The sequence below is a fragment of the Lathyrus oleraceus genome, chromosome 6, assembly GCF_024323335.1.
Source record: "Lathyrus oleraceus cultivar Zhongwan6 chromosome 6, CAAS_Psat_ZW6_1.0, whole genome shotgun sequence".
Lineage (NCBI taxonomy): Eukaryota > Viridiplantae > Streptophyta > Magnoliopsida > Fabales > Fabaceae > Lathyrus > Lathyrus oleraceus.
Genome location: NC_066584.1, coordinates 309,419,495 through 309,445,631, shown reverse-complemented (window position 1 = coordinate 309,445,631; position 26,137 = coordinate 309,419,495). Strand labels below are relative to the sequence as shown.

The 26,137-nt window shown below is 34.2% G+C and overlaps 2 protein-coding genes across 2 annotated transcripts; both read right to left on the bottom strand.

Annotated features, from left to right (window-relative positions):
- Positions 1-13,126: 13,126 nt before the first annotated feature.
- On the bottom strand, positions 13,127-15,385 carry LOC127096906 (legumin B). The gene is made up of 4 exons (NM_001426961.1): positions 15,068-15,385; positions 14,730-14,977; positions 13,804-14,598; positions 13,127-13,714 (listed from the first exon to the last, which is right to left on the bottom strand). The coding sequence occupies exons 1-4, from the start codon at positions 15,372-15,374 to the stop codon at positions 13,349-13,351; spliced, it is 1,716 nt and encodes a 571-aa protein (NP_001413890.1). The 5' UTR covers positions 15,375-15,385; the 3' UTR covers positions 13,127-13,348.
- A 368-nt stretch (positions 15,386-15,753) lies between these two features.
- On the bottom strand, positions 15,754-19,670 carry LOC127096907 (protein PALE CRESS, chloroplastic). Its single transcript, XM_051035439.1, has 7 exons — positions 19,403-19,670; positions 19,254-19,327; positions 18,272-18,466; positions 17,841-17,927; positions 17,029-17,079; positions 16,366-16,554; positions 15,754-16,200 (listed from the first exon to the last, which is right to left on the bottom strand). The coding sequence occupies exons 1-7, from the start codon at positions 19,539-19,541 to the stop codon at positions 15,964-15,966; spliced, it is 972 nt and encodes a 323-aa protein (XP_050891396.1). The 5' UTR covers positions 19,542-19,670; the 3' UTR covers positions 15,754-15,963.
- Between the last annotated feature and the right edge of the window lie 6,467 nt (positions 19,671-26,137).

Genomic DNA, 26,137 nt, shown 5'->3' with positions numbered 1-26,137 from the left:
TTGTTACCGAATAACCAAGCATCATTGTTCATAAAATACAAACCATAATACAAATTATCAAAATACTCAGAAAAAGTCAAATATTTGGTATATATAACCTTCATGTTTCCTTCTCTACCTCATGTATTGTAAGGAATGTCTTGCATCGGCTATCATGGCATATACAATGGTCATCCTAGTAGTGCCTTACTCGAACTCTCGTCTTTTTCTTGTTGATCTCCCAATTTTCATAATATGATGATAGATCGGTAACACATCAATGGCATGCTAGGCCTTAACTTTCTCATCTTTTAATATCTCTTTATGAAGTGGATCTCCCTTTGCAGCTGGCGTCATGTAAGGATGTGACACTCTATAAAATCATTAGATGTAATTGCATACCATGCTTTATGGTTGAGGAGTTGTCACACGATGTACATCCACGAGGACCAAATGATTATATAACGCCTCAAATATTTGATCAACAACTTTGCGGAGGGTAGTGGGAGGAGCAAACATGGTTAGGGCCTTAGGAATACCATGCATAAACCCAAACTTTTGCATGACTCACTCAGGTAAATGTGGATACATCAATCATGATCCAAAAGTCAACCAACCGGAGTATAAGGGCATCACATCCAATTAGAGTATCTCACGTTGATCGACATTGAAGTTGTGAAAAACACAAGAAATAGGGGGTTTGAATTGGATTTTAAAAACAAAAGCTTTTTATCAACTAAAAAACAACACAAAATACTAAGAACAAAGAGAAAAGGACACAAGTATTTTTATTCTGGTTCGCTTGAAATCAAAGTTACTCCAGTTCATCCGCCAAGGTGATTTTGCCATATACCCAAGGACATAATCCATTATAATCAAATAGATTACAGAAAAACCACAAAGAACGACTTTTTTTGTCTTCTCAAGGATCCCACTAAACCTAGTCTTCTTGAGGAAAATCACAAAGAACAACTTTCTTTGTCTTCTCAAGGATCCGACTAAAACCTAGTCTCCTTACGGAAATACAAACAAACAAGTTTGAATAAAGTTTGTTGTGTTACAAGTTGCTTTTACACAAACAGATTTTACACAAATGAAATACAAACACTTAAAAGAAAAATGTTGCACAAAATTGATAGTTTTTCACGTAGAAACAGACTTGTTAAATATTGTAGTGCACTAGTTTTTTTTCTTCAAGCCTCTAAGTCATACTTATATAGCATAAGAAAGAGACTGTTGGAGGACAAAATTGGGATACCAAAAGAGTGGTTGTTCACTGTTGGATTGGTGACATGAGTGATACATCATACAGTTCTTCGCCCATAATTCCAATGATAGTTATGATGTATAGTATTGTCTGTCACCCATGAATTCAAGAGTAGAAGGATATTTGATTTGTACTATGTATTATTTGATCATGTATCCACTTTATCTCATCTTCAAATTCATTGGCTTATGAGAAACAGTTGGTGAAGCATGAAAATAAGAAACACAAAGCTGATATTAGAATCTTCAGAGTCTTCAGTCAGAACCTTGACCATGTCAGCGTCTGGCTTGAGATCTTCAGAATCTTCAGCTAAGTAATGAAACTTTATAAGTTTGATAATCAGAGTCACATCCAGAAGTAGAGCATAGAGAACATTGCAGCAACAACATAACGTCTTTCCGGAACTTCTTAGGAGTGAATCAGTATAGAAGCAGAAAGAACATTGCAGTAGCAACCTGACGTCTTTCAGAACTTCTTATGAATTATGATTAGCACAAAAGCGGAATTCGGAATAAAATATTCAGAAATTGATGATATTGCATATCATATACTCATAATCAGAATTGGTTGTTAAAGTTACACAATAATAAACCATTGGGATATCAAAAAGTTTCTCACACAAATACAATATTGTTATCATCAATAGTAAAGGTGAATTTTTTTAATCATAAATAGACAGATATTTCCTATCATTTGCCTAGTCTTCCATAAACAAGTTTCACTTAACTTATAGTAGAGGTAAACCAAACAAGAGGCCCCCTAATTGTACTCATGAGTCCTTTCTAAGTCAATGAAGCATTTAACATATATGACATCAACATAGGTTACACTTTTATCCACAAATATAGATGTGTCAACTAAAACTATGAGGTATGCCCTCAATGTACATCCTCTATAATACACAAATCGTGCATCATCACCATCATAATCCACTATCATAGTCAGGTGGTCTCTATACAACATTTTTAGGAATGAAAATATGGTTTGGCATCTTGTGGTGTCATTTATCTCCTTTTAGGCATCACCCGTACCAACTCCTAAATATGTCATTATCATGTCTAGTGCCTCAGGTTTATTACATATGGAGTAGTTTAATGAAATCCCATGATCAAAAGCTATATGAGAGATAACATATTAACAAATGTGATGGACATCTCACTTATCGAAGATGAAATGACGATGTCTTTGTGTGCCATCTCGCCACGAAAGTGTTGAATATGTGACTTTATACACAAGAGATGAGTGAATTATGAAGGTTTGAAAAGTTGTAGTTTAAAACAATTATTTTATGAATAAGAGTTTGAAAACATTTTTTAAAAAGCATTTAGAAAAGTTGTGGAAAGTAAAGATAAAAAAAATATATGGAAAGTAAAAAGTTAAGAGAATAGATATAACACCAGAGAATTATAGAGGTTTGGTCTTAAAGAAGTGACATATTCCCCTCCCCGAATTTGATCTTGAGAGTAACCAATAATTCTTGAGAGATTTTATAAGGTTAAGTCTGAAGTTGCTCTTCTCTCTAGGTTTTGGATTTTTTGCTTGTCTCGTTTATTATCGTTTATCATTTATCGCTTTCATAATTGAGTCTCATTTAAGTTTGTTATTTCCAAATATCTCAGGATTGAGTGCAGTGCTTTTTACATTATATTTTGCATTAAATGGTTTTTTGTATGCATAATCAAAATATTTATTTTTTAGTGTGAGCGATATGCTTTAAGTTACTCAGCCGAGTTTTTAGATCAAGAATCATATTTGAGATTGGTTTAAGGCATGACAATAATAGAATCTCAAAGCGTATTTAAAATTGTAAAAAAATGAGACTTTAGGTGTGGGATTCAAATCACACATCCTATGAGTCGGATCAAATGAAACACAGGGATTTCAAGAAATTTGTTACTCGAATCAAAGGCTATACATGACTCAAATCATGGATCCATGTGACTCAAATCAGAAGTTACTCGTGACTCAAATCATAAAGTGTTGAAATTCCAAGTTTTTCCTTCTCACTTGTTTGACTCGAATCATACTTTTTATGATTTTAATAATGACTTGAGTCATGACTCAAATCATGGGTTAAATCATACAAATGAGTTTCTCATACATTTTAGATCTTGATTCAAAAAAAAAGTTCACTTGACTCAAATCACATTTTTGCTTATGACTCGAATTAAGCATCATTTTTTCACTCGTTTTTATGCATAATCTCGATCACCTATATAAATCATTTTCCTCTCTGACTCACCAAAATATAGAATATTATTGTGACGATAACCATAACTTCGAAATCCCCTTTCTAAAAACCTGGAAACCCACTTCCAAAGAACACATTTTCACATGTTTCTTTTGCATCTTAACATGTCTTCAACCTCTAGCAAGATTAACATGTTTTGGTTGCTTATCAATTCTTAGAGAATGTGAGATCTATCTTATAAGAGGTTCATTATTTGTTGATGTTTGTGAAAAAATTTAGTTTCAGGTCAAGATTCAGATTGTGTGTGAAGGTTCAAGAAACACAAGAAATAAGACTTGAATTGGGTTTCTAAATTAAAACTTCCTCGCTATCCAAGAACACACATAACAAAGATTCAACAAAGATAAAAGACACATATATTTTTATCCTGATTCGCTATTAACTAAGTTACATCCAGTCCACCCACCAGAGTGATTTTGTCTTCTTAATAAAGACTTATGTAACACCATGAATTCAATTAAATTATTTAATTAAATTTATTTATGTTCCATTTAATTATTTAAATTAACTTATATGCATTTATTTGGATAAGTGGTAAATATACGTGTATTCGTGGGTATTGGAGAGAGTTAATAAAATGGTAAAAATTAATTGGATTAATTTTAATTAATTTAATTTGATAGAATGGTTAAAAAATAATATTGTTGGGAGGAAACTTAGATTTAAAATAAAAATAAGATAATTATAGAAAAATAAGAGAAATAGTAGAATTTGGTGAAAATTGAGTTATTATGATTAAAAATTAAAATAAAATAAATTAGAGTTAGTAAGAGGAGTATGGACAAGATAAGGAATATGAAGTAAGTCGAGGGTAATGGGAGAATAAGCTAATTAAGGGGAATTAGGTTTTGATTTAAATAAAAAATGTGAGAGCTGGAACTTTTACCGTACATATTATTTTGGAACAAGAGAAAAGAGAAAATAGGGGCAACTTAGGGCTTAGAGTGAGAGATCACCATTATTATAGAGTTTGTTTTGCTGGAAATCTAAGATAAGGGGAGAGATTACACTAATATGGGTATATATTGTATGAATAGTAGAGATGGGTCATCACCCTCCTATAGGTTTCCCCACCATTATTGTGTTTTATGAGATTTTTATATGGTTATGAATATTTGATGCTAATAATGATTATTAATGTGTGATTATGTGTTCATGATATAATGATTTTAGAATTTGATATGTGAATTGTATGTGAGGTTAGATTTGATATCATTCTTGTTGATGTGTTTGATGACGATGAACATAAATATAATTTTTATGGTGAATTGATGTTAATATATAAATTGCATGAAAGCTGGTGTATTGATTGCCTATTATATGTGTATTGATGTTGAAGTTACAATATAAATTATTTAGGTATGTTAAGACATGTTTGGATGAGGTTTGGAAGGGATAAATATTGTTGAAACGTGATTAAAATTGGAATTTTGGAAAAGTTGCAGACATCAATCGATTGAACTCTTATGACAATCGATTGATGCTCGTGGATTTTAGGGAAAATTTAAAGAAATTATTATGCCAATTGATTAATTCCCTGAATCAATCGATTGCACTAAGCCAAAATATGAAAAATAGGAAAAAAATAATGTTTGGAGAAATCAAATCAATTGATTGACAACCTGAAAATTGTGAAAATTTCTTGAGTAGAAATTAGTTGAAACCTATTATTTTCTCCGATTATTTTTTCCATAATTTTAGTTCTGTAAATTCAAATGAGGTGTAGTTTGAAGCGTTAGAAGGTTGACGTGTATGACTATCCTATAATTATGTATTAAGAGGCTAGATGGATACTGGAATATGTGAAATTTAATTGTTTTACTTATTTCATAATGGTTGACGGTATACATTACTTATTTATGATTGTTGTTGTTATTTAGGCTACCCTTCGTGGTCTTTTGCACCACTAACATATTTGAGTGTATTCTCACCCATTTGTTGTTTTGTGATGCATGTTGATGTATGATGTGTAAAAATACTCAAGAACATGAGTAGTATTTGTAATGTGTTGGAAAATGGCCTTGGAACTCATCTTCATTTACTTTATCGTTTATTGTCTTTAGTTGATTAAATGATCTAATCTGTAACATTAGTAGCGGGGCATCTTATTTTATTTTATTGGTGAGTTAATAATTGGATGATAATATTTCGATTTAGCATTTAGAATTGTTGAGATATTTGAATTTTATGAACTTTAATTTGAAATATCGTTGTGAGTATTTTGATTTAAATGTGAAGTATGCATGTTGTTTGAGAGTAGCATCCTAAATATGTCAAGTGATTCTTTTAATATGAGTTTTGGGGTTTAGGGTGTTATAATTTAATCCATTAACTAAAAGACTTGATTACAAACTTAAAGACAACTTGTATAAGACTTCTTGAGAATCTTGACTATAACTTAGTCTTTAAAGGTATTTAACCAGAGGTTAAGTATACAAGATTGTGTTTACAAAGTTGCTTCCAAAATAAGCAGATACAAAATTAAAAATAGATATTATATTTAATATATATTCAATAAAATGTTCTAAATGTATGAACATGATATTTTTCTTAGTGTGGAAACACTTCTTTTTATTTATCTTCAGTTGTGTTCAATATGTTCAATATCATCCAAACTTTCGAGACCTCTTTATATAGACGATGAATAGATCTTTTGGAGGGTGGAACTGGCATATCCTCAATATCACAACTGTAAGAAGGTCATTTAATTCTACAATAGTAGAATGACGTGTAACACCATACATAATATACAGTTAGAAAATATATTACATATAATGTAATTTACTACTTATACACATAAATGTCTATCAACATCAATATATACACATGTCCAAAAGAATAATGTACAATATGACACATGTGTATATAAAGGTGTCTAATCAAAACTAACATTTATGTACACATCGACCTATATACATAATCTACAACGAAAGATCATCAAAAAGGAAGTCTTTGAAACATCATCAGGCAAGTTTATCATTACCTTTAACTTGCATAGAACCACATGAAAACAACAATAATAGCAAGGTGGGATAATAATCTCAGCGGGTTCCCTATCTTATGAATTCACTAGGTTCTACAGGGATCTCTTACTGATTCTTAACTTAAGTCATTAAGCTTCGTCCTACTTGTGCTTACTTACACAATGGAACAAGGACTTAAGAATCGAATGGATGTTCGCATTATATAATAACATGTAACTTGAGTTCACTTAACTCAATAAATCATTATTCGGAAGCCACAAAGCATCATCCCCCGACCGAACCTACGTCTAGGGCAAGCCTTGGCTCCCATGTGTTTGTATGATTTGACTTTCTTGTGCATTCAGGTTCTCCATGGGACTCGAATCCACTTTAAGAACGGCCACTCGTATGGGACTTAAACCAATTTAGAGTCTTTCTCCATATGGGACTCAAACCCACTTAGCCGTCCATCTCTCCTTCATGGATTCAATCCATAATTGGGGCTCAAACCCATTGTGAGGCACAAATTACTGGTGCCATGTCCCAATTATACTTTACATAAGCATTTCAATTGGGATGTGAATGATCAATGGTTATTTCCGAATATGTGATTAGGTTCCAACATTCATTGTGATTTCACTCATCAATCACTAGGTGATCACACTCACCAAAATTCTCATATCATCATAACATGTTCTATATAAAGCCTATTGATTCTAAATTCAAGTGACTACTCATCTATGATACACACCAAGGTACATTCATATTCAAGCATCACCACTTAAGTCATTCCATAACCAAAGTTATCCTTCTAATTCATTCACCTAGTTGCAACCTAGGTTTAGCCTCGCTTTTCCTTGTAGGTTTTAATCAATTATTATATAATCAACAAAAACAAGTAAGGCGTATAATAATTCATGAAATACATAATCGTTCATCTAATACACATGATAATTCATCAACAATAGAACTTTTGGAACAAAGGTTCCTCACCAATAGCCAACCAATAATTGGAGTATAATCATAGGATAAGACAATCATAATTCGAAAATATGTCCATAAGTATTATCTTATTACACTGTAGAATAACTCTCTCGATAAGTTTTCAAATGCTTTGAGTATCGTGTCAATCGGAATTATGGTTCCCATTTTATGGTGGACACAAGTAACCAAATGAGATTCTTAGATAAACAAATAACATGAGTATTATCACAGGGAATATGAATGTTAATCTCATATATCTATAAATCTTCTAGTTGAATTTTCATCCAGAGCATCTGAGTGTTGCATCCAGAAGTTATAATGTATTCAGCTTCTGCAATTGATAGTGTTATGGTTGACTGTCTCTTGTTGGACCATGAGATCAAGTTGTCTCCCAGAAACTGACAACTTATAGAAGTGTTTTTTCTTTCAAGTCTATCTCCAGCGTAATCAGTATCATAATAAACCACTAGCTTGTTCTCTTTTGATTTTCTATAACACAAGTCAAGGTTAAAAGTACCTTTCAGATACCTGAAGATCCTCTTAGCAACTGTTAAGTGGGATTCTCTAGAATCTGATTGGAAGCGAGCATACAAACAGACACTAAACAAAATTTCAGGTCTATAAGCAATTAAATATAAGAGATAACCAATCATATGTTTGTATACCTTTTACTCTATCTTTCCACTTACCCCGTTATTCACAAGGATGCATGTAGGATGTATATGAGTCTTTGCTATCTTACATTCTGACATGTCAAACTTCTTTAGAAACTCTTTAGTATATTTACTCTGATGAATATATGTTCCTTCTGGACTTTGATTGATCTAAATTCCTATAAAGAACTTAAGTTCTCCCATAAATCTCATCTCAAGTTCTACCTGCATAGACTTAGCAAATTCCTTGCACAAAGTAGCATTAGCATAACCAAATATGATATCATCCACATAGATTTGAATAATAAGGATATCATTTTTGAATGTTTTACAAAACAAAGTTGTGTCGACCTCCCCTCTGGTGAAATCATTTTCTAAAAGAAAATTGCTTAGTCTTTCATACCATGCTCGAGGAGCTTGTTTCATACCATACAATAACTTCTTAAGTTTGTAAACAAATAATGGGTTTTTATGATTTTCAAAACTAGGAGGTTGATGTACATACACTTCTTTAGTTATGTAACCATTCAGAAATGCACTATTGACATCCATTTGATACATGATGATATTATGATTAATAACAAAGGAAATTAAGAGACGAATAGACGCTAACCTGACAACTGGTGCAAAGGTCTCAGTATAGTCAATCCCATCTTGATGACTATAGCCTTGTGCAACCAGTCTGGCCTTGTTTCTTACTACCTTTCCTTGTTCGTTCAGCTTGTTTCTGAAGACCCACTTTGTCCCAAAATGACATGAGTTCCATTGGGTCTTGGCACAAGACCCCACACGTTATTTATAGAGAATTGATTGAGTTCTTCTTGCATAGCCAAAATCCACTATGTGTCCATAAGCGTTTCATTAGCAGATGTAGGTTCTATAAGGGACACCAAACCCATAAGCGCCTCTTCAGAAGGTTTGAACAAGGATATGGTTCTGACTAGTTTAGATTTATCATCTAAAATTAATTATTCAGAGTATGAAGATCTTTGTATGTACTTTCTTAGAGGAGTCTGAACTTCAACAACTTTTGATTGAGTAGTTTCAGAGTCTTTTGCCTCAAAATCTTTTGCTTCTGAAGTTTTACCTTTAAAACCTGAATAGGTGATCTATAGAGCTGCAAACTTCTCAATCAGTTTTGACTTTTCAAGGTCAAGTTTATCATCAAATCTAACAGGTACATGAAATGAATTTAGGATATAGTTTCCTACTTATCAATTAAAGCAAGCATAACTTTAAACAAATCTTTGCAAAATAAAAAATTACCAACAAACACAAAATTCAGATGAGAAAATAAGAGAAAGTTAGGGTATCAACAAAAATTGATCATTCTCCTCAATAAAACATAAATTCAGAAATTAGAGAAAAGAAATAATAAACTTCTTTTATGCCACAACTCACTTTCCTTCACAACACTTGTTGCGCTAAGGCATTCAGAGTTTGCAGTTTTAAGATTCACTTTGAATGTTCTATTCCTTCCCTGTCCTGACTCCATAATCAACTTCTGATTACAGTCATACAACTTCAAAATATTGTCCTTCATGGTAAGTGAGAATCCTTTTTCAATTAATTGATCTACACTCATCAGATTACTCCTCATGCCAGGAACATACCAGACGTTCTGACATTCCCCATTCCTTCAGCATTCAGATACTTATCATCAACACATTTGTTCTTGGTCCTCTTCCCAGAATCAAAATCAACCAGCCATTTCTTATTTCCAGTAATATGGTTTGAACAACCAGTGTCCATATACCACCAGTCTTCTAGAGACGCACTATCAGAATCATAAGCCATTAATAGCACATGTTCATCATCAAAACTTATGGCTATATTCGCTTCTTCTGATTTCCTCTCCTTAATTGACCAACAATCTGCAGCGGAGTGGTCAAACTTCTTACAATAGTAACATTGAATTTTTCTTTTGTCATACTTCTCCTTTCTCCTCCGACTCCTAGAAGTCGAGGTTTCTGACTTCTGAGACCTACCATGTCTTTTCTTGGCTTCTGACAGAGATGACTTTTGGTCTTTCTTGACAAAAGAAGCTTTCAGAGTCTGCTATACCTCTCTCTCAGAGGTTCTTTCAGTCAGACGTAACTCTTGCGCCTCTAGGCTGCTTTGTAGCTCTTATACTCTCATGGTTCTTAGATCCTTAGAGTGTTCAATTGCTACAATGATGTAATCGAACAGAGGAGTAAGAGATATAAGTACCTTCTCAATGATACTTTCTTCATAGAGAGTTCTCCACACGACTTCATCTCATTTATGATCAGAATCACTCTTGTAGGCAGATACCTTCTCATTGTTCTTCATGCTAAGATTCTCATACTGCTTGCGTAGAGACTAAATCTTCACCTTTTTCACTGATGTATCACCGTCGTAGCACCACACCAGTGTGTCCCAAGCAGCTTTCGTCGTTGTCGAATCATCGATTTTCTCAAATACGTCCACATCCACACAATGATGGATGTAAAATAGAGCCTTCAGATCCTTCTTCCTCAAATCACGCTGAGCATTTCTCTGTGTATCTGTTGCATTTTTTGGAAGTGCAACCTGAACGTAATCGTCATTGATGAGATCAGGAACATCTTGAGCTTCAAATAAAACACACATCTGAATCATCCAATGATTCCAGTTCTTGCCATCGAACACTAGAAGCTTGGTACTCAGATTACTGTTTCCGTTCATCTTCATTCTTATGCAATACACTCAGATTTCACATATACACAATGTTTCCCAATCCTGCAGAATCAAGATATGTGATTCTATTACGATTCTAAACAGAAATTCAACACGAATTCTCCAAACACAAATCAATCACACAACGCATCATCGTTTCACTCGTGTTTCCCTGTGGATCTGAACCAGAGCTCTAGGTATCAATTGTTGATGCACGAGGTGATAAAGATGAACAATGAAAAACAATAGAGAGAAGATAAAATAATAACAAACTTCCACTACTCAAAAAATGGTTACACAGAAAAATGCACACACACACACACTGCAAAAGAAATAAAGGTATAATTTGTTCACACCACTCACTTGCTTATGTACAAGTGGAACTTTAGAAGAAATACTAAAATATCCTTTAACAAACTGTCTACAAATTTCTGTAAAAATATGAATTAATTCTAACATTTAGTTAGAGAAAAATAACATTATTTTTGTTAGAAATGTGATAAACACGAAGGGTATGATTAATAATATTAAAAGAATTTTTTGGTCTAATTTATTACTCTTTTCGTCTTTTAAAAAGTGTTTCATTTGAATTCATTTTTTTTTTCTTAAAATAATTGTTCATTTATATTATCAATACAACTTTTATTATTATTTTTCCACTACTATACTCTTATTCATTAACTTTCATTTTATCCAACTACTTTATTAATTATATTTAATAAGGATATTCTAATAATTAATATTTTTTTTTACTAAAATCAATATATTTAATTATTTTTAAAAAAAACCATGTATTACTTAAATATAATATTTTTTATGAGATTGATGGAGTAACAGAGAATTAATAATAAAACAAAATGTGGCATCTCGGACTGGTGTAGTTGTCCTCTTCCATGCCTCAAATGTGTAGTGACCTGAAATGAATGTGCGATGCTGATTAAGTGGCTAGACATTGGGAAAAAAATATGTTGCCCCTATGATAAATCATACTTAGAGATCTGAATGATATATAGATGATTTGTTTCTCTTGTACAGAAGTTATGTCATACGAAAATGAACTAACATATAATATTCAGAATATTCGTGGTTACATCTTCACTCAATCTATTACTCCATTTTTTTCCATAAAAAATATTAAATATATTGATTTTAATAATAATTTTATTATTAATTATTAAAATATTTTTATTAATTATAGTTAATAAAGTAATTGACAAAAATAAAAACTAATAAATAAAAATATAATAGTAAAAAAAATTTATTAATATTGTAAAAGAATAATTATTTTAAGACAAAGAAAAATATAAATGTGACACTTTATAAGAAAGAGGGAATAATTCTTTAAAGTTTATTTCCATTCAACATCATTTATGGCATGTCATTTTATTTTTGCCACATATATATATATATATATATATATATATATATATATATATATATATATATATATATATATATATATATATATATATATATATATATATATATATATATATATATGAAAAATTCTAAGCAGAAGTCATTAAATTTTTTTTTGGTGAATTCATAAATTTATCCAATGAAAAAGCAATGTTGACTTACTCAATGTCACTTAAGATTATATGGTGCACATCATTAGTGTGTATCATATGTGTATTTCATATATCAAAATCTTTAATTTAAATCCAAATTTTCATGTTCATCTTGTACATTCATCAATGTCACTTAAGATTATATGGTGCACATCATTAGAAGCGGAATTTCACCATGAACACAAGTCTATAGTTACTTTTTCATAAAACCTCATAATCAAGTTAGATTGAACGTGTTTGTTTTTGATTTTCACACCACTTTTTCGTTTCTATCTATCAAATTAATAATACTCCGCAAAAGTCTTTAACACAGTGGACATGTTACATGCAAGTTTTTGAAAATTTTAGTTTTAGATTTTTTGTTTTAGACTATTTGAGTCAAAAAAATTTAGATTTTTTGTTTTAGACTATTTGAGTCAAAATTAAAATCATAAATGTATTGTAAATGGTATTTGTGATGTTTCTAGATAGTTAATTGTTATTTTCGATTTTTAAATGGATCTGAAACCGTTGGATTTTATGCTGATATTACGGATCCAAAATAGAGTTGAAATGACCTAGTTAAAGGTTGAAGATGATGATTAAGAACTTTTTTATTATAAATAAAATTAAATTAATGAATAATGATTAATCAAAAGAATGACAATTATACACCCTCGTGTAATATCTCGAATTTTTTCAAAGCTGGCATTTGGATAACTTCAATATTGAAGCTCCCTATATATAAATGTTAAAAGTCAAATTCACCATTAGTGAGAAGATAATAAATGAAACATAGTGTTTGCATTTCATTATGGCATTATTTCACCTCGTACAATATTAATCACCACTTATACATACATGCATACGAGTTTAGATTATGAACAGTGTGTGAGGGATTTTACAAGGCCATAACTTTATTAATATTTTTAGAACTGAAGTTTTGAGTACAGCAATTCAAAATTTATTTCCTTATTATTTTATTTCATAAAATGGCCACCTCAACATTCCATTGCATGATTTTACTGAGATTGTGGCTGAACCAACGGGCCACGGTTTCCATTAGACTTAATTTGAGCAACCTGGCTGTGGCGAAGTCCGAAAGCATTTGCAAGAACCTCACCAGGAGTGGCCCTAAACACTTGATTTACATGGCTAACAGCAGCTCTATCATTTGTCTTAAACACTACATACTCAAATCCTTCTTCATTTCCTGCTTGTTGAGCCACCACAAAGTTTTGTGGCACCACCACCAATTGTCCCTTTCTCACCTTATCGTCGAACACTTTGTTCCCTTCACTGTTCACTATTCTAACTCTTCCTTCTCCTCTAATCACGTACAAGAGGCTGTTGGCGTTGATGTTCCAGTGTGGAGCATATATACCATTCTGCATATACATACATACATACAAATATACACATTAATCATATTATGGAAATATACACGTTACTTAAACAACTAGTACTATATACATACCCTGTAGAGAAGAACATATTCAGCACTGAGGCGTAAATTGCGGAGGATGGGGAGGGTTAAACTGTTGACAGTGCTGATGCGACCGGCACCTGAGTTGTAGAGATCACCACGTGAAGGGCGAGCGATGTTCTCACGAATCTTTGCACTGCAAATAGTTTCTTCCAAACCATTCTTTCTTCCTTTGCTGTGTTGACGTTGTATTTCTTCCTCTTCCTCCTCTTCCTTTTCTAGTTCTTCTTCTTCTTCCCCTTGTCCGTGTGATTCTCGTTTCTTCTCTGCGGTGTGTTTTTTCCACTTTCGACGAGTCTCATAGCTGCGAGGTTCATCCTCATCCTCCTCTTCTTTTTCGCTATGTTTGCGGTGTCTTTGTTCTCGTTCTTCTTCTTCTTCTTCATCCTCATCCTCATCTTCTTTTTTGCTATGTTTGCGGTGTCTTTGTTCTTGTTCTTCTTCCTCTTCCTCCTTCCGTTGACTGTGACTTTGTTCTTCTTCTTCTTGCAACTCAGGACTGATGATGTGAAGACCGTCCTCTACTTTTACGATTTGACCCCTTTCGTCCTGTGGAGATCGAAGTCTCTTGGCTGTATCCTCTTTGGTGTTGAGTGAATGTGCTAAAAACTCTACGTTAAAGCCACTCAGCACGCTGTTACCTTCGTTTTGTTCCTCAGATTCCTCCTCTTGTTGTTGTCCACCTCTACGTCCAACCAAGAAACTGTACCTTTGTTGACGTGGTTCATGTTGTTTTTGCTGTGTTTCGGGGAACTCTATCTCTGGGTTTCCGCCTAGGTAAAATACCTGCAAACACATACTTACATGTGATTAATTGAATAGAAAATGGTATACCTTAGAAAAGTTTATAAGTCTCTTCAATAGCATGAATATATCAAAATTTGGATAATGTAACGTTAAGTTATAGAGTTACTTACTCTGGGGGTTGAGTCGAGCTGGTTTAGAGTGTTGGAAGTGTCGAGAAGAGTAATGGCAACAAGAGGTTCATGACCATGGTTATAGGTCCAGTAAGGAATTCCAGGTGGAATGGCAATGACATCACCTTTAGAGAAGCGTCGAATCTTCTGGTGGCTGTCACGTTGCTGTTGTTGCCGTCTAGATTGTGAGCGTGGTTCTTCGTAAGTTTCAGGACAACCAGGGACTGCAAGCCCAAGTACTCCCTTCCCTATATAGAAGAAATAACATTAATCAGTTATAAAACAATTCAATGGATGAATAGAATATTTAGCAAATAATGAATATTTGATCATACAACCTTGGATGATGAAAATCAACTGTGGAGATGGTGAATAAGAAGGCAAGTGAAGGCCATTAGGATCAATGGTGCGTCGGATAAGAGATACACCAGCACATTTTAGCTCAGGGTGATTGGGGTTCCATGTTTCAGTGAGACCAGCTTCTGATTCAACACGGTGATCTGGTTCCAATGCATTGATACTGTCAAGCTGACATTGGTTGAACCTGTCTGATTCAGAGTGATGTGCTAAACACGCGGTAGTGAAGAGCAGGAAGCAGAGGGAAAATGAAGATAGAAAGTGCCTGGCCATTGTGATTGTTATCATTAACTGATTACTAATGATATTGATGAAGCGGAGAACCTGCGGTGTGGTTATTTATAGGGATGGGAGAAGAGTGAAGGAGGGACACGTAACAGAATGTGAGTGACATTCTTCAGCATGCATGGTTTCCAAATCCTAATTGCTTACAGCTCTCAAATGATGATGATATATATGTTCACAGTGACAGCACAGAATGAATATTTGCTGCTATCCTTACATATGTAGTAGTCCTCATCACTACACTTAAATGGTCCCCTTGCACTCTGCGTCTAGTTTTTACACTTTCATTTTATTCAATTACACTCTTGAAGTTTAATTTAACAGAAGATGTACATTTGGATAGATAAAATGAAAATTCAAAAACTCAATTTATAACACATGATCACCCAAAATTGTCATGCCTGCATTTGTGTTTCCTTTGATCACTTGGTACTAATTTTTTACATCATTATCCTTATAAGGGGAAAAATTACAACACCATGAAATTACTTGGATTGAAATTGCACTACAAACTAATTTCTATTCAAAACTATAAACTGTAGGACATCTGAAAAGATATACGTAAATCATAATACAAGCTTGGACCAAATAGCTACCATTTCAAACTAATGGCTAAATCTAGCAGAGCTTCTACTTGACGTATAGTTTGTTGCTTCTCTTGTTGCTTTAATCTATTTGCAACTGATTCAGGATCAAACTCTTGTTCATTTTCTTCTTCATCCTGTTCCGAACGAACCTCTTGCAGCAGTTCATCCACCTCCCTTACAAAGTCCACCCTCAAAAGAGTATTATCATCGATTTCAAGTGATGGTCGCCATGGCCCGTGATGCTGATATAATACAAGATTGGAAACAAGAATTAGAGATTTCAAACAGATATGAACTCCAATCTGCAATCTTTAGCTTAGATGGTATTTGCACCATCTTACTTTTAACCAAACTTATGTACAAAAAATTACCAATCAAGTTTAATCATAGAATTTGGTGCAACTTACCTTATCTATGTCAAATGACTCAAATCCAGGTGGAACAAGAATGCTATATGGATCCTCCTGTGGAAATGTATCACTCATGATCTTTTTACATTTATTTAACCACTCGTCGAAATTAAAGCCATCATACATAATCAAAAGATCATTGAGCAATCTCATTGCAGGGGTAGCCTCTCGCTTCAAGATCTCAGTCTACAATCGATACAAAAAATTAAACTAAGAACAGAAACAAAAGAAGTATCAAGGTTGAGCTATTCCATAACATGGTAGAAATGTTCCAAATAGAAGCCAATAAGAAAAAGGTCTAAAATATCCGATGTATTAAACAATTGGTTAACAAACAAAAGTTTATGTTTTTGCATTAAGAAATACTATTTAAGGAAACAGCTAAGTCATTAGAATAAATAGCGGTGCACAACAGAAAAATGATGATTGCGAGAAACTAAATAACGAGTTGAGTCAATCATCTAATGCAAAACTTCTCTATCATGACTGCTAGGAAATTCAATCACCGAAGTGACCAGAAGAGGTTTTGTTTGGAACCAATTTGACTTTGTTGTGAATCATTATTGCTCTCATTATTATTTAACTAAAGCGGGAACTCCAAATTAAAAGGGCGTATGTATATATACTAGGTAGCCATAAACAAAAGGGGACAGCTATTACCTCAACCCTTCTGTACAACAGATCCAGACTTCTTATAGCATCCTTTTCATCCTGTAAATACGTGATCCGATAATGTATAAAACAAGATAGTGAGAGAAAGATGACAAAAATATTGTACAAACTTTTTTAAGTAAACACAACAAATTCTGAGATTCAATCCTAACAATCACTTTCAAATTATAATAATAATCATATCCAAGATAGAAAGAAGGATGCAAAGGAGAAAACAATCTCTTTCAAATTAGTATTTCTATCGTAATATTAAATTACTTAGATTTGTATTGTCTGAGTTAGGTTTTAGCTCATTGGATGCTTAGAGCTCCGGGGTTGAGAGTCCATACACCATCCTTACCTACTATGCAAATGGATTCACATGGGTTTAAATGCATATCTGTGCACTACACATCCTTATCATTTGACTGTTGCACTTGAGTTTATTTTTAAGAAAAATACAGAACTACCATCATTTTAAGCGGGGAAATAACCAGTAAGTTGTTAACTTGTTCAATTGTCCTCAACCTCGCAAGTCTATTAGAGTTTAGACAGAAAACAATTTTTTTTGTTTGCAAGTTAACTCAATTTTGATATCTAAATTGTAACCTCTTGATTCAATAAGTTAACTCAAGAATTTGACAACCATAGTCACCACTATTTCGTTCTATGCAAATGATTACCTTAAAAACTGGGGTCGAAGAATTACGGTCAAATGATCGGCTCATCGAAAAATGGAAAGAAATATATAATACTTTCCTTTTATCAGAAAATTAAATCTAGTCGCCAAGAACACTCCAAACACCAAATTAATAACTTACATCACGCCGGGCAAGATCAAGACGATTCCATATGACCAACAAAACAAGTTCGGTAAGTTCTCCCTTCTCAGCAGCTTCCTCAATTTTCTACAAGAAAAACAATAAGTCGTTTAAGGTTGAATATTCATGCAATGCCAGAGACCCTTCAAAAATAAAAACTTATTGATGAAAATAAAACACGCACAAAACTGCATAAAGAAATGAAAGGAAAAAAGGCTTATACCATCTGGAATTAAAATATGTTTTTTTTTTATAATATTACTCTTTTTCATATACACAAGTAAATTAAATCACTTTTACTTAATGAGGAATTAACTAATCAGGGTGTACATTAATCATAATTTTAAGATAAAAACTTGGTTATGGTGGAATATTTTATCTGCGTGACAATTAGGAATTTAGGATAGTGAATTGCATCACCAAGAAGCTACCTCTTCTACTTCTTCAACAGCTCTTATGAAGCTTGAAACCAATTTCCGTGCATTTCTAACATCTTCTTCAGGGTATCCCTTCAGCCGCATGCCAACTTCACGATACTCGTCAATCTTTCTCTCTTCTTCCTCGTCTTCTTCTCTGCGTCTTCGATGCAACTCCTTGGTATTTTCACGTTGTTGGGCTTGCCATTCCTATTCTAGAGATGGTTAACGAAATCTATCCAAATAAAACCTTCCAACAAATTTGGTTTCACAAGCTAACATACATGCACACCAAGAAACACATTGATACCAAAATGCTTTTACAATTATAACTCATCAGTCAAGAAGAAAAGTGTCCACCCATCCACTCTACATTTTGATATGATAGTTTATACTTATAAAATAGAAAACAGAATTGAAAGTCAGAAACTATGCCAAGCATTTAAGATATGATAATAATATACATTTTGCCCTAAACATATTCTGCCAAGGTTATTAGTAGAAGCCTAACTGGCTGACAGAACAAGAATTCAAGTTTGAGTGAAGCCAAGCATTTTTCCTTCAAAGAACTAAAACAGTGCAATTCAAAACAAAATAAAGAAGAAATAGTAACAAGCCAACAAGGCGACCCCAAAAAACAAATATATAGAGTACTAAACAAACACAATTAAAGAGTTTTGAATTCACAATAGTGACTTAAGTTTTGTGACACGGTTTGGGAGAGATTATCGAAACACTAATGACATTTTTCATAAACACTTTTTAGCTTATTTTTATAAATTCTCCAAGATAGTTTACACAAACAACTTATAGCATATAAAAAATAATTTAAATTTATTTTATCATTTGTTATAAAAGTAGCTTATGCAAGCTTATTCATAAAGGCTTATTTCAAATTGTTTTCACATGAAATGTAAAGCTGTTAGACATATAGATAAATTAAGTATACACAAATAAATAAGCAATAAGTGAAAAGCAGAAATGATAAGAGGCATACATCATCATAATAGTGAGAAGGCATCCCTTCTAGAAGCACCTCTTCCTTTTCCTTGTTGACGCATCTTCTTAAACCTATAAGCAGAAATCAAAATAATCGATTTTGAGAGAGAGTGAACGTGATTGAATTATGCGGGGGAAGAGACTAACCTGCGCTGGATGTGAACTTGTATGAAGAAGAAGAAGAAGAAGAAGAAGAAGGAAACGCAGATGCTCTTGCTGCAACAAGGGATGAAGAAGAAACGGGGAGGAAGAAGATAGAAGTGGAGGTTATTGCGAGGAGATTCATCAACTCGGTTGACTGAGTTAAACCCTTTTTTGGCTTCGCTCACTGAGTCGAAAAGGCTTCAACTCGGGATAGTTACTTGCTAACAATATCAAAACAAAACAGGTGAGAGAGGGAGGGTTTAAGACAATGAATGAATAAAAATCTTATATATTAAATATTTAAAGCGACAAATAAATAAATAAAATTCTAAATACCATAAATAAAAAGAAGCGTGAGTATTGGATTTTTTTTTAAATAACCAAATTTTTTAAAAATAATTCGAAAATAATATTTTTTTTTAAAAACAAACAAATCAAAATAACCACATTTAGGGCGCGTTTGAAACACTTTCCAATTTTAGTTCTTAAAATTTGTTTTTCAAATCTATTTTAAAAAACTATTTTTAAGAAGAAAATTAACAAAAAATTTGTTTGATAAGGTAATTTTTAAAAACTGTTTTAAAAATATGAAAATGAAAAAACTTGTTTGATAATCTAATCTTTTAAAATCACATTAATGTTATTAATGAAAATTATAAATTTTTTATGTTTTTTCTTCAAGTTTTATAATACTAAAAATTAAAAAGTGAGAAGGAAAACACAACTAAACTGTTTCACTTTTTTACTTTTAAAAACTGAAAAATAGAAAAGAGTTTTTAAAAACACTTTTGCAAAACATTATATTCAAACAAGTTTTTAAATTTTAAATTTTTAAAAACTAAAAAAGAGTTTTTAAGATGCATTTCAAACAGGCCCTTAGTCTTAAACATCAAGAAGAGGGGTCCAAGGCATTGTCGTCTGCATTTGGCTCCTCACGAGGAGGCGTCAATGCTCTTGGCGCATGCATTGACCCTCATGAGGAGGCGCTAATACCCCTGGCGCCTGCATGATGCCTTAAGTGGAGACACTAATGCCTCTGACGCCTGCATGTTCTTGACATGTTAGGCGCCTAACCTCTTGGCGCATGCATTTTATGTCTTCTGTGTATAAATATCACGCATTGGATGCAACATTTTTCACATAAGATCATCCCCTACTACCATATTTTCTCTAATTCAACTCCACTCTCCTTCAAGTTTTTGTGTTTTAACTATGTCTGCATACATTCAGAAGCGAAATGCCAATGTAATATTTTCCGCCGCTGGGACTCCGATACATATTCGTCTTTGGAACACAGATACGTTTGAACGTCTTAATCAGATATTGTACAGTTGGTTAGAGGGAGAAATTGGAGATGGTGAAAGGATTAGAAGAATACAATGGTCTGTGTCCACGTTCAACCAAAATGGAGAAGTGCGCAAATGAGTGGATATTAAGACCGACCAAGACGCTCGTAGGATGATGCATTACATGTTCAAAATTGTTTTGATGGTTGTAATCGCATAGTTCTTGTATTCTAGTTGTTTTAATTGTTTGTGTTATTGTTTATATAATGGTATTTTCGTCATAGACGTCTAATATGAAATAAATTTAGTTTTTTATATATTGCAACAAAAGTACATGTGAATTTATCTGGTTATGCTCGTTCCAACACTAGGACAGTTATTACGATTGTGATCTGGATGACGACATGAACTACATAATCTAACCATTTTGTTCACCATATCCATTTCGATTCGAATCCGGATGCTGTTTGGGCGATCCTTTTTCTTCTTTCGCATAACTTCGTTGTGCCAGACGATGTCCACTTGATATTCTGGCCAGTAATCCTATTTTGCCACTACGAAAAAAACTAATTTTATAAATATTTGATAGGCTGGTGACTTTTTAAACTTTAGATAGCAAATAGGATGGATCCCTTCGAACTTTTGAGCATGCCACAATGACATGAGAGCAGGGCGTACGAAAGGCTTGGAACTTTTCGCAGTCGCACCAACCTCTATCTAGTTTGACTCTATCTAGTTTGACTCTGTAATGTCCCATCGGCATGCTCTCATTGTGATCCATGGACTCTACAACAGTATACCAACCTTTAGTGCGGTCAAACACTGTAACTACATGTGTGTTTGCTTTGGCAGCTTCATGTCTAATGAATTTCATTGAAGCATCACTGAACAACTGCCCATATTGCAACACTGAACTCCATTTGGAACGTCTGCTCTCAAATAACGCCCCTAGCATGAAATATGTTGCCTGCACCAAAGCAGTTATAGGTAGGTTACGGATCCCCTTGAAGACAGAGTTCATTGATTCCACAAGATTTGTTGTCATGTGGCCCCAACGTTGACCATTATCGTATGTCCTAGTCCATTTCTCCAATGAAATACTATCGATCCACCGTATTGCATCTTCGTTTGACAATCTTATTTCTTCGCGGTAGTGTTCGAAAGAAGGTTCTAATAACGCGTAACCTGCATTGACAACCTTCTTCCGCAACGTCTTATCTTTGATTTACCGCATGAAATTCTGAGCAATATGTCTAATACAGAAGACATGCGTCGAAGGAGGATTTTGCCGGCCATTATCAATGTTATTATATGCACTGATGATTGAAGGGTGTCTGTCGGAGATCAAACATAAGTTAGGCTGAGGTGCAACGTGCAATCGGAGATTTCTTAGAAAAAAACTCCATCCCTCAGCAGTCCCCCCTTCAAATAGGGCAAAGGCGATTAGAAAAATGTTGTTGTTGCCATCTTGTGTCACTGCCATCAGTAACGTGTCTTTGTATTTCCCGTACAACCATGTACCATCAATTTGTATAATTGGTTTACAGAAAGAAAAACCTATGATGAATGGTTGATACACCTAGAAGAGACGGTGGAATATTCCATTTCCAACAGCACACATCCCGTCTGGTGTATACGCGGGCAATGTTTCCAACTTGACAATAGTCCCTGGAGCATATTGTTTTAGAGCCAACGTGTATTTTGGAAGTTGTTTGTAAGACTCCTCCCAATTTCCAATCACTTTTTCAACAGCCTTTGTCCTAGCTATCCATGTCTTCCTATATGATGGAGTGTACTCGTACTTTGCCCTAATATGCGAAATTATTATACTCACCTTTAACGACGAATTGTCGCCAGTGACACACAATATTTCATCGTATATTAGCTGAGAGCTTAATTTCCGATGATCCTGCATTGGGTTTGTCAGCATGCATGTGTGATTTGGACCCATGAATCCAATCTCCCAAGACTCACTCCTCTTTCTGTATGAAACTAACAACCTAAAAAGGCAGTGGTCATTCGGACAATAAATTTTGTACCTCAATGCGTTAGTTCTATCAACTCTGAAGTCAGCTGATAGTTGCATGTGAAATTTTTTAATGACTTTTACACATTCCTCTTTTGTGCGAAATGTGTCTCCTTGTTTCAAAGATCCTTGCATTTGCACATAAGGATTGTACCATATATCTGATGAAGGTTCATCGAAACCCAAATTAAACCTTGTCATGTGTTGGGGTCGATAATATACATGACTAGCTGGTATTGGCTCCTCTTCCTCATCAGCGTTCACCATTGAATTAACCATGATCTCGGCTTCTTCTTCTTTGTCATCTGGAACATTCACCTCAGATTATTCGTCATCAGTTTCACAAAACACTTGTGACTGATCAATGAACTGAGACTCTTGTTGTCGATGTGATAATATATACAACTCTATATCGTTGTAACCATATTGTTCGTGACTGACAAACATATGCTGAACATCGTCATCATCTCGAATCTTCTTCTGATAAAACTTCACCTGGTTTTCTGCAAACCAAACCGGATTTTTATAGATGATTTGGCCCATATTACTGCACTGCAATTTCTTTTCTATTCTTTGTTTCAGATGTGAAAATTTTGATCGTCAATTTATTGTAAACCGAGTTACCTCTGTGTTGCGAAAGCAAAAACCGAATAATTGATGATCAAATATTTCACCTTCGATATGGGCACTGATCATGTAATGTTGTAAGGAAGACATTTTTTTAAAATATAACATTCTTTTCTATATTTAAATTGAATGCATTGCTAAGTTGTTCATTTGCACGGACTTAAATAGCGTAAATGTTGAATGCATTGATCACTTGGTTCGTCTGCACAGACTTGACCATGCATGCAGTGAAAAGAATACATATGCAGTGGCAAGAATGACAAGAACACACATGCGCCCAAGGAACCTTTGTGGCAAGGAATCTCACAAGAGAATCTCTTTCCTAATAGTCCAAACAGGTGCCCATTCCTTAGGCGCATAAACCAACATAGGTGCAAAGAGGAAGGGCGCCCCTTCTATAGAAGTACACCTAGGCGCCAAGAGGAAGGGTGCCTTTTCCTTGCATGCGCCTAAGACTATGGCTACTCTACTTTTGTCATTGCATGCAACCAATCCCATGCTTCGTAGGTTGCAAACCTAGTAACTCACTCATCTATAAGTATCCTTCAAATCACAATATCAAATCATCTCCTACACTACTCATCTATGCTCTTTCTTTACCACACTATTTCTCTGCCACACTCAAGCTCTACAACATCAAATTATGTCTTTGTTGACTATGGATGATGAACACAAAGGAACACTCGAGAATATCTCGACATTTGTATGTTATCACTCTCTTTTTACCTATTCCATTTTTAAGTCGTATACCTTTGTTATCTATGTTTGTATTATATATTACTTCTTCTTATTGTATTTCTTACTTATGTGTTATTAGGATCCAAAGCATTTTCAATATCGTGTACATGAATATGTACCCCACGATCCTTTGATAGAACCATATATTAGAGGATGTGGATTTGGAAATCTCCTTAACATTGTATCATACTCGGTGGACTACAAGTTCATTCTTGCTTTGTTGGAGAGGTGGAGACCCAAGACCCACACATTCCACCTTCCTATCGGTGAGTGTATCGTCACACTTGAGGACGTATACATGTTGTTGGGTCTCCGTATAGATGGAAATATCGTGAATGATAGAGTTAACCAGGACAACTCTATCTGCAACGAATTATTGGGTGCCCCTTTGTGCGACGACCAAACTGAGGGAGAGTCATCCGGTCAAGCAAGGGGGCAAGGTATAAATTTAAAATACCTTAAACAATATTATGCGAGTATAATATTGTCTGAAGAATCAACCAAGTACGAGAAAATAATTAAAGCTCAGTGTTATATTATGATTTTATTTGGTAATTTTTTATTTCCAGAAAGTACAGGTAATTCAGTAAATATTATGTATTTATCTTTGTTACGCAACATTAATAAGGTAAGCACATATAGTTGGGGTTCAGCTGTGTTGGCCCATTTATATAGTGCAATGTGTAAAACTGCAAAAAAGAATACTTGTACGTTTTTTTTCATGTGCGTATTTGCTACAAGTATGGGGTTGGTCAAGAATGTCGTCACTCGCCCTGATAAACGAGAACTCATTCATGTTCCCATTTGCAACAAAGTAAGTCTAACACTTTACCATTTAATTAATTATATTTTATATTACAATTAACTGTAAATAGTATTTTTCACTTCTTTTTTTATCTAAGATGGTCAGTAAGGGGGATGAACTACAATAGGTGTATGAAACACGCTATTATAGTCTATCGCAATCTGTTGGACCACATTGGACATGACGATGTAATACTCTAACACAACTATATTTTAATTTAAAAATACTTATCAAATTATTTATCATCTAATAGTTTCGTATAGTTTTACAGTTTATCTGAAGGCCATATATGGGTCTTGATCATGATGTGAACCATGACGATGTTGCAGTTTGGATAGCAAAGACACCGATTATCCGGTTCACTACGGTGGAAATGCACCAGAGTGACTAGGTCAAACTGCAGTTTGGCATGCAATAACAAATTCCAGAACCTCCTACGTGTTTGGGGAATTGTCATCAAAAAAGGGTTGATGCACAATGAGATTATTCAGATTGGAGAGACTTTGCAAAAGAGACGTGTCGTCAATGGAGGAATCGACGATAACACATCTTAAACGAACCTGTTATCCATGGTGTAAGACCAACTCAACAATATATTGCATGGTTTAGGTCGGTAACAACTCAACAATTTGTATCTGAGTCACAATATTTAATGGATCCACGCCAACTAGCTTCGCCATCGTACGCTCCACAATAATTCCCCACCTAACACCAATGTCAACCCACCCAAACCCAACAACCAACCTCACAACATCAACCTACCACATACACATAACAACTAAACACCTAACCTCGCAACCCGTTCATGCCATCCACCCAACAACCAACCACCCAACCTCACAATCCCTCCATGTCACCCACCCAACCATAAAACCAAGAATCAAACCCTACCCACCAACAACCATACGCTACAACCACAACCGTCTATAGCTCATATGATTCATATGGGTCACTTCATCATAGCCCCCCACCAATGATCACTTAAATCTCCCATCACCAAAACACACAATCATTGTTTAACTATAGTACGCCCCAGAAACCATTGCTTCGTTTCCAAAACGATTCAATGTCCCAATTTGGGCAACTATACCGTCCCCAATCCACCCAACCCCATGGACCTAACTACTATGACATGGGCACCGAACTCCATTACGGAAGCGCCGTTGGCCAGAGCCCCTCCGGATATTGGGAACAAATGATGACACATCTATCAAATACCGTTGGAACTTTCGCCGGACCTTCACACCGGTCATCAT